Below are 9,862 nucleotides of genomic sequence, written 5' to 3'. Positions count from 1 at the left end.
CCTTTCTCAAAGCATTTCCACCTCTTTCTCCTTGTAATGGTATATCCTATTGTTTGTCCAGCACAAATACAGTTCAGATCGAAATCTCAGAATGAAACAATCAGCCTTGCATTCTAGTTTGCCTACAACAGACATCTTTGATTGCAATTTCCATCATCTGCTGTGCTGCCTGCAAAAAATAAATTTACATTCTGTCATCAAAATAATTTTGTCCGATAAACTTGTCTAATTCTTAAACAATGCCATTGCTTTGACCTTAACAGGGGTTAATTTTGTGTGTTGGCTTCACAGAAGCACACAGTCCTCAGCTGGTGCCAGCGAGTGCTGAGTGTGCCTCAGCACTCAGCACTCTGAATGTGTGGAGTTTGATTGCTGGAGTGCAGTGTTTTAGCAAACATCCCCAAGGCCCGTATCTGTTCCCATAAACAGCAGGAGCTCAGAGGAGATGGCTTGTGCTCCTTTTCACCCGCTGCTCATCTCCACACACCGAAATACCTGAGAATCATGGCTGTATTTGTCGGCAGACAAGGAGCTGTTATTTGGCCCGGTCAGAAGGGACTGTAATACCATAAAAAGAAGTGATGTTTCCAGGAAACATCACTTAAGAGTAAGGGTCAAATTCTCCCGACACTAAAATGTCCTTCTTATTTATTCAGTGATAATTGAATCTTGCTACCTAGAACGTATAGTTTTCTTTCACATTCAAAAAGAGGTCTAAACTGTCTTGTGTCAAAGGAGTGACATTATGGGAACAAGTTTCTCCACCTACTTTTTATTTCGTTTGGTGGGGGATTGGTGTTTGGGGGGGTTTTTTTGTTAGTTTAGTTCAGTTTAGTTCAGATTAGTTCTGAGTTGGGGATTTTTGTGGAGTTTTTTTTGGTTGGTTGGTTAGTTTGGTTTGGTTGGGTTTGCCTGTTGATGGTTTTAGCCTGAGACCTACAGCATACAGAAAGGTAAAATCCCTGGCAGGTGCACACCTGGAAAGCAGTTGGGTGCATAAGCAGGCAGACTTATATCCCTAGCTTTAATAGAGTAAACCCTGCTTTGTTTCTTCATTTCTTCACTTGAGCCTTTTGCAAATATTTGCATTTTCTTGATCCTAAATACTGACAACGGATGCTTTAATTTCTTTCTTTTCTTTTACTTTGGCTTAGGTGTCGAATGTCTTCAAGTTCTTCTGGTAAGAAGACATTCTTTACTGAAGGACACGGCAAACATATGAGGTGAGTTTTGAGTCTATGAGATGTCCAACTTCCCAGTACTTCCCCTGACATGAGCTGCAAGATGCAGGTGGCCAAGTTGATATTCCTGGAGAAGAAGAGGGAGATATTTCTTCCATTGCTTGGCAAGAAGCTTTTCCAGCAAGCAGAAGGATGCTGGAGGGCACCTGAACCCCAGGAGCCCTGCAGAATTTGTCTGCCTCTCTCAGCTTGTGTGTCACTGATAAACACACAGGCCCACAGCCACACATCTGGATGAGGAAGAGTCCATACCATTTAAAGTCCAACAGCAGTATTCCAAAATCACTTCTGAGCTACCTTAGCCAGTGACTAAACTACCTGTGACAGAAGCCAGAACGAGATGCAATTATTACTGAAAACTCCCCTTAATCCCAGTTTTGTTCCTTTGCCACAGCCCTCACCAGAGTATTTCACCATGACCTTTAGTCCTCCTGGAGCTACTCAGGTAACAAATGCCATTTCCCCTCGGCACAGTCACAGCCAGCCTGAACAGGCACAGACGATGAGAATTTCTTCCACCTGAGGTACCTGCGCTCTTAAACGTCCCTGGAGCGCTTCCACTAGCTCAGCTCACTTGAGGGAGGAGAACCATCCTGGCAGACCTGAGCAGCATATCCAGGAGACAGGGAGACCCAAACCAGGGCATCACAGCTTCAGGTTTAACAAGACTTGTGCAGACATCACACAAAACAGTTCATGCAGATATTCAGTGGAGGCTGCAGAATGTACAGAGAGATTTTAGTCGGGGGGAGCAGCACTAGAACAACCTGAGATGGTGTTTGCAGACAAACAAACCCAAGGGAGCAAACAGAAAGAGGCAGAAGCTGCTTGTGAAGTTCAGCAAAGAACCATTTCAGACCAAGTTCATCCCAAAACGGAGGTGCAGTTTCAGGGCAGTTACCATGAAGTTTTGCTTTGTGGTTCTGTTTTTCTGTAGAAAAGACTTTATGTTCTCTCTTCTTACCCTCTAAAGTCCAGGGACTAAGGTGGCCCCCTCAGTGCTGGTGAGCAGGTTTCAAAACCTGTGTTTTGAATTCACTGGACTCAAAAGCGTGGATGCTCTGTACCTGCTGTTGCAGTAAGATTCCCTTTGCCTGGTGGGATTCTACCTCCTATGCCAATATTTTTAGTTATGTCAAACTTGGGGTCTAGGTGTTCCTATACTGGGTTAAAACCACATCTGTAAGGAGGAAGAAAGTGATGAAGATTCTCTTCCCCGTTCTGTTGCCAAGGAACCCAAGAAATACATGCTAAATTCAATGACTTATTACTTGTTTGCCAGGAATTTCTCACTTTTATCAGCAATGTAAGTCCAAATACAGACTCCAGCTAAATTGGTCAGAAAAATGTACATTTCTTTCTTCAGCTTCTACTCTTCATGCTGCTGTGGTTAGACCAAGTAACCTACAACACTGGCAGGAACAGCCTTTGCCACAAGTACAGTATAGAAGTAAACAGCAAAGGATGGGTTCAGGACCAGCAGTTAGTTCCCAGAAAATCAGGAACAGCTTGGGTGCTGCATGCCCACCATGTCTGCATCACCTTAAGGGACATTGCTATGGCAGGTGTTGGAGGAAAAACTGTCTGAGCATCTGAGATGGAAAGGTGAAGGCAGTGACACAGCTGTGGGCCAATCAGAAAGTGAAAATTGTGTCTTCCTACGCCGCAAGGAGATCTTACATGCTAGCAGAAGAGCACAAAGGACAGTTTCACCTGAAACACACACTAATGTATGGCAGATATACTGAAAATATTTATAATTTCTAACAGCTTCTAAAATAAGTCAGTATAGACTGTTTTAACGTTGCCCCTGTTGCACGTAATACCAAGAGACTAGGGAAAAAATATATTTACATAAGGCATATTTCGCTTTCAGAACTGACTGCTCTTTAACTTGGAACTGGTAAGTATTCACCAGTAGGAAAAACATTAAAACTGCATTTTCAAAGTGGTAAAAATTGGGATTCAAAAGCTACAGTGCCATGTAGGGAAAAAGGAAAGATATGGAACAGTAATAATACTTAAAGTCATCAGGCCTGTACATTGAGTGATGTTCTCTACAAATTACTTTTAAAGGGGAAAGGAGTAATTTTAAGAGAAAAATCTTAATCTAAAACCACATACCACAGTTTTAAGGATTTTTCTTTCCTAAAACTTAACAACCTTTTCTGTTGTTAATTATTAAACCAATTTTTGGCCCAAACACTGAAATATAATATCCATCATTTGTCTTGTGGTGTTTGTAACTGACATTAAATTCTACCAGTAGGTAGAAAATTGGGAATGAGTCATGCTGCCAGACACAAGATAAGCACACTTCTTTTCAAGTTTCAGTAGCCTTAAAACACAGCTAAGGGTAACTTCTCATTCTTAGCCACAGAGTACTGTGGAAAAGTCAATGCATAAACATAACCATACTTCAGGGGTGACTAAACATTCCAGTGGACAATCCGCTTTTCAGCCACCTGCTTCCTCATCTCCAGTAGGGCACCGGTCCAGTGATCGTGTGTTTCTCATAACTCACAGAGAGTACAGAGGAGATCTTCAAAACGAGACTTTTCTGGATGAAGCAGCACATAGACAAATGTGTGGGAAATAAGGGCCATGAAACATGAAGAAAGATGTCCCTTCTCTTCTGAACTCCTGTCTTCTCCTTTTTGCCTATTCATTAGAAATGTTGTTGCAATTCGGTCGCTGGGATAATTTTTACAAGAGTTGTTACACTGTGTTTAAAGAAAGACAAACCCCATCCCACTGAGGTGCATCATTCGGAATTCAGGTACTGTTTTAAGCTGTTTAAGATGAATTGGGAAGAGATTTTCTGGGTAGTGGGTTTCCATTTTTCTGAGAAAGCCAGCACACACAGGAAGAGATGACAGGGCATCTTTAAACCACTCAGTGCAAAAGACTATTCCAGAATGTGGTGAGACCAACAATCCTTGTGTCACCCATAGGGCAGGGACCAAAGTGACAGGGCAGGGCTCCTCACAAAGGGACCTGGAAGGAGGGCAAGAGAAGGCAGTGTTAGCTGGAACTCAAGACAAGCTGGATGTAAGGAGAACATCCCCTCTGTGTGTGGGATGAGCTTATGCCACAGCACCAAACATACTCACATGAGCCCGCAGGGTTAAATGATGTAGAGACATAAAAAAAAAAAAAAAAAAAAAAGGCAGGAATTAAAGAGATGGAAGAATTAGGTCTATTTTTTCCTGCTATGAACAGAAAAATCTTTCCAGTTCAAGAGAGAATTTAAAAGAACAAGTGACACTAAGCACAGAGGATTGGAAGATCACCTTTGTTAGTCTCCATTGAAAAGACTTGGCTGCAGGAGGGATTTTGCATTGGAACTCTCCCCAGACTGGGGAAAAAAAAGAAGAGAAGAAATGATTCCTGAGGAAAGAAAAAGGCACAATCTCTTGGAGAGACATCAGCGGGAGTTCACTACAACTCTAGGTCATTAATCCCTTGGGGAAAGCAACATCCATCCACGGCGCACGATTTAAGCTTTGATGGCAACGCTGACAAAACTGCTGCCCCTTCCTGTTGCTGCTTCTGACTCCAAAGAATGAGAAATGGGCCAAATCTGCCCAAGACAGGCAGAGCCAGTGGGAAAGAGCCAGTCAGTTAGCTGGAAAAGAGGCAAAAAGCAAGTCCTCAAGTCTCTCCTTTTCATCATTTCCCCTGGTCTTGTTGGACCAGTCTGCTTTGAAGTAGGCAACTCTGGTAGCAACCCCAAGCAAAAGAGTGAAGCTACTCAGTGGAAGATCTTTTTCCTCCCTCCCTTCAGCCATGCAGAACACAGAGAGATGTGGCTGCCACTTGACACATAGGAACAGTTTCCCATGGGATTCCTCAGTTTGGACCCTTTCTGAAACTGGCTGCGCTTGCCTTGGTGGTTTGGGGTCGTGCTGCGAGCCAAAGGCAGAGGGACGATTCCACGCAGAGAAAGAAAGGCTTTGCCCCGCTCCGGTCCGTGCCGCGCCCGGGCAGCGCCCCGGGAGCCGCCCCGCCCGCGCTGTGCCCGCAGCCCCGGCTTTGTGCCGCTCGCTCCCGCGCGGGGCCGAGCGCAGCGCCCCCCTCAGGCCGCGCGCCGCCGGTGCAGCTGCGGCCGTTGCGGCGCCAGTGGGCGACAGGCGCGATGGCCGAGCTGCCGCTGCCCGCCGGGCTCAATGCCAGCACCTTCCCCGCCAAGCTGTGGCGCCTGGCGAACAGCCCCCGCGTCCGCTCCGTGCGCTGGGACACCCAGGGCCAGGGGGTGCTCATCGACCGCGCCCTCTTTGAGCAGGAGCTGCTCAGCCCGGCCGGCGCCGACGGGGCGGGCGGAGAGGGAGGGGCGGCGCTGCCGGACTCCTTCAAAGCCACGCACTTCGGCAGCGTCGTCCGGCAGCTCAATCTGTACGGCTTCCAGAAGGTGCTGGGTTGGTTTGGCGCGGCTGTGCCGGGCGATGCCGGGGCCGTCGTGCACTTCAAGAATCCCAACTTCCGCCGCGACCGCCCCGACCTCCTCCTGCGCATCAAGCGCCTGACCAGGGCCAACAGGCAGCGGCTGGCAGCCGGGCTGGAGGTGCGCAGCCGCCAGCCCAGCCGCTTCCAGCAGCTCAACACGGAGCGGCCGCTGCTGCACTTCCCCGCCGGGCACCCCCCCGGCGCCGGTGAGACGGGGTGGGAGCTGCGGGCGTGAGGCTGGCGGGGGCTTTGGCCGCGGGCCCTGCCCGTGCTGGGGCCGCTCAGCGCGGCTGCCCCGGGCGGCACAGGGGCTGTCCTTGGGCAAGGCAGCTGCGCCGGCAGGGCCCGGGAGCGGTGCCGGCTGTGCCGCGCTGCCGGGGGCTGCGGGACGGTCCCGCCGGGGCTGCGCTCGCCACAGCCCGGCCCGCTGGGCCTGCAGCCGGCCCAGCCCTGAGCCGTGGCTGGCTCTGCTCCTGGCCCGGCCCTGGGGTTGCTTGGGGAGCTCTCCGTGCGGGTGTGTAAGCCGAGGGCCCGGCTGTGGTCCCGCCCAGCTGGAGGGAGCCTCCTGTCCCTTTGGAGCAGAGGGAAAAGACCCGGCAGTTGGGTTTCTGGCAGCTGCCTCCTGCCAAGGATTTGCAGCGGGACGGTTTTCCCAGACGGTTGAATGAGTAGGGGAGAGCTAAGTAGACAAGGAATTGGTTGTTGAATAGCCCGGGAGCATGGTTTTTTTTTTTTCTTCTTTGTAATCCTGCTTGGGAGGATGGGAGCTTTTCTCTTCCCTGATAGAAGTACAGTTGCTGCCAAGGGAAACATACCTGAGAACCAATACTCACCTAGTCTTCCCTTTGCCTCACCTAGTCTTCCTTTCCTCTTCCCTGCCTCCTACACAGCTCCCTCATCCCAGCACCTCGGTGCTGTCTCACCTGAGGGTTTAGAGCTGCCTCCCGGACCTCCCAGGACAAGTCCAGGTGCTCAGGAGTCTGACGCTTCCCCACCAGCTCCCAAGAGAATGTTTACCACCTCTGGACTTCCTGGGGTCTCATCTGAGGAACCAGGCACATGCAAATTTCCACTCAAGCGTGAGCTCGTCATTCCACTGGTTCGCATGGACCTTAAACGCCACCCTGAGCTCATGGTTCCACTGGTGCCTGTAGACCATCCGAGAACTTCCGTGGCCCTTCCGCAGAAGCGCAGCTGCACATCTTCAGAGCAGCACACCCCAGCCTACAGCCCATCAGGTAGGGAGACAGTTTGTACCCTTGCTTTTCAAACAGGTCCTGGAAAGTGACCATTTAAAGTCTTTTTGCACAGTGTTCTGTCATGGGTAGATCTCAAGTGAGAATCAGGTAGAAAGTGTCAAGTGTATGGGGAAGCAGGACCATGAAAACAAAACCAGTCTCTGTCTGCTTTTCCTGTCCTTCCTCCAGATTTGGAGGCTGTTCTGGCCATTTTCCAGACAGCCTCTCTGTAGGGATGAAAGGGAGAGGCAGAAAACATTGGTCCACAACTGGTCAGTGTCACGTGCACCCCCATCTCTCTTGAAATGAAGCCCAAACTAGGATGCTGACAGGATATTGCAGAGCTTACAGGTTGTCTCTCCTGCAAAGAAGGCTATTAAATTTCAGTGAGCTCTGTGTGTCCCCAGAACTGCTGCAGCTGCAGAATACAGCCTCACCCACAAGGTTGCTTTTTACAATACAATCAGAGTTGAATTTTAGCATGTGTGTCTGCAGATCTGGGCTCTTCCTGGGTGAATCCACTTTCTGTGGTCTGTTGGGATGAGAAACTCAGAAGCAGCCACATCTAAAAGCTGCTGGGGAGATAGAAAAGGCTGAGATTACAAAGTCTTTGTGTGTAGATCAGTTTTACAATCCATCCTTTAATATCCATACCCATCAATTAGAGGAAACACTGTTTGAGAGGAAGAAATCAGTCTTCCAATCCCCTGGGAAGTTGGAATACATTTCTGGAATTGAGTTTCTGTGTGCTTCCTGTGATGTTTGCTGCAAGGCAGCAATAGAGCTCTGTGTCCCAAAGCCACATTCTGGAGGCTGACCAATGTGTTTGGATTCCTGCAGCCACGCCAGGCAGTTCAGCCCCCAGTGCTCCAGCTGGCAGTGCTGGTTGGGCAGCGTGGACGGCCTCCAGCTGGGCTTGGAATAGTCCTGGGGACGAGGAATTGCCACCCCTGGATCTAGACCTTGTTCTTAAGACACTGGAGGAGATGCTGTCACCATCCCTGCCTGAAAGGTCTCCCTTTGCTCAGGTAACTCCATTGGGTGGGAGGGAAAGGGGCTGGGCTGAGAGCTGTGGATGTTGTTGCATGGCTGAGAAGCAAAGGCTTCTTGGATTAAGCTTTGAATGGACGAGGAAGGATTTGCTTGGTCAAGCAAGATTTCCAAAAGAAGAGGGAATGAAAAGTCTCCCCCCTTAGGGAGGATGAGAGGTTTGAGCTGGTGGTGGCCAGGTTTGGGTGCTCCTTTTGCTGGGGAGAATCCCTGGTGCAGGGGCCTTTGTGGTGATGCTCTGTAGGTTCTAAGAGGCTCTGTGTGATGGGAAAGAAGAGAAGAGTGTGGGGAGAATTGCCACTGAAGGCAAAGTGTCCCATGCAGGGAGGGGCAGGCGAGAGGTGCCTCCGTTAGAGCAGCAGACGTGGGCTCTGCCTGTTTTGGGTGGGAAGGCCAAGGCAAAGCAAGGGCTGGGCTGCAGCTGCTGCTGCTGCTGTGTGAGCCGTGCCGAGCGTGCAGGCGCTGCCAGAGCCCTGTTTGGGGATGGGCTGGAGCTGCAGCTTTCTTGTCCTCTCAGTAGCCTGGTGCCTCCATTCCTGTTTCTATCTGGCAAATCCTCAGCTGGGCAAACTTGCCAGCCTTGCTCTCCGTGTTCCAGAGCTCAGGCACCTTCCTCTTGGGCATCTCTGTGGGAAGAGATGTGTGTTCCCATCCAGACCCTGCAAAGCTGCAGCCTGGATGAGAGTGTTCTGCTGTTCTGCTCAGGGCTGTGGAGGGAGGAGCACATCCCTGTGCCAGGAGCTGGCAGAACTCCTTCCTTAGTGCCCACTTCATGTGTTCAGTGTGAGCCCCACATTCAACTTTGTCAGCTTTGGCAGCTTTTGGACTGTGTTTGAGAAGTCAGTCTTCTCCACTGTTGAAGGCCTTTGGGGCCCAGACTTCTTTGTTAGGAACAAGGGATGGAAGTGTGTGAGCAGTGGAGCTTTTAGGGGGCAGAAGTGTTGGTTTTGAGGCCCCATGACTTGTGTGATTGGTGAGCAGGACAATGATGATGCTGGACATGAACGGGTTAAGGACTCCTTTAAGCCCAGGGGCTTCTTCTGTGTGGAAGAGCAATTCAGTCAGGGACCATGAGTCCTTGTGTTTGACAGATTCCCTCTTTGGATTAGGAATCCCCTTCCTCTTAACTCTTGCCTCTTCCCAGATGTGCCTGGAGTGTTCAGTTCCTGTGTTGGCACAGGCCTTTTTGCATATTATTATACAACTTTGCCAAAGAATTTCTCTGTTTTGTTTAATATGCAGACCCACTGCCTGCTGCAGATTTATTAGCCAGAAAGGGCAGAGTCAAGGTGGTGAGTGGGATTTTTTGGGATCCCCAGTATCTCATTGCTAAGTGTGATGACCTTTCGTCTTCTGTAAACTCAGACACAGCAGTTTTCAAAAGCATTTTCTTCTTCAAGAGAAGAAAATGTGGCAGGCTCTGATCTATTGTGTCCCTGCAGAAAACAGTGAGTGATCTTTGGGTTTCTTTCTTTCTGGTTTTCAGGACAATCGTAGTGTTGCCCCTGAGTCTTCAGGAAGGGAGGCCGGGAACAGGGCTGCAGCAGAGGGAGCTTTGCCTGGCGCCATGAGCTGCAGAAAGAGGTCCCTGGAGCCCGAGGAGCCTGGTAAGGAGAGAGCCCACACTGCTTTAGAGAGCTCTGAGGCAGCTGCTCTGAGCCTGCCTCTGGCAGGAAGGGAGATGAGAAGAGTTGAGCTCTTGTCTGCAGGGTTGGTGCTTCCTGGTGCCTTTAGGTCAAATCCTGCCCTGGCACAGCCTCCCCGAGCCCTGCCCTCCACGCTTCTCCAGAGGCACTGACACCGAGTGCTGTGCTGTGGCCAGAGAGCCATGAATAACCCTGACCCTGTGGGAGTTGTGTCACCAACCCAGGTGTCCCAATTTGGAGC

General features: G+C 49.9%; 1 protein-coding gene across 4 annotated transcripts in view; it reads left to right on the top strand.

The window, feature by feature from the left end:
- Nucleotides 1-6,582: 6,582 nt before the first annotated feature.
- The window catches only part of LOC138102578 (uncharacterized), a 171,268-nt gene continuing 167,988 nt past the window's right edge, over nt 6,583-9,862 (top strand). For all 4 annotated transcript variants that reach the window (XM_069000302.1, XM_069000303.1, XM_069000301.1 and 1 more), the window contains exons 1-3: nt 6,583-6,925; nt 7,766-7,953; nt 9,462-9,582. In XM_069000302.1, the coding sequence (XP_068856403.1) occupies nt 6,697-6,925; nt 7,766-7,953; nt 9,462-9,582 (538 nt within the window). In that variant the 5' untranslated portion in view covers nt 6,583-6,696. The remainder of the gene's footprint in view (nt 6,926-7,765; nt 7,954-9,461; nt 9,583-9,862) is intronic.

Source organism: Aphelocoma coerulescens, unplaced genomic scaffold, assembly GCF_041296385.1.
Source record: "Aphelocoma coerulescens isolate FSJ_1873_10779 unplaced genomic scaffold, UR_Acoe_1.0 HiC_scaffold_87, whole genome shotgun sequence".
NCBI classification, from domain to species: Eukaryota; Metazoa; Chordata; class Aves; order Passeriformes; family Corvidae; genus Aphelocoma; species Aphelocoma coerulescens.
The sequence above is the reverse complement of the archived record's forward strand: the minus strand, read 5'-3'. Positions and strand labels throughout refer to the sequence as shown.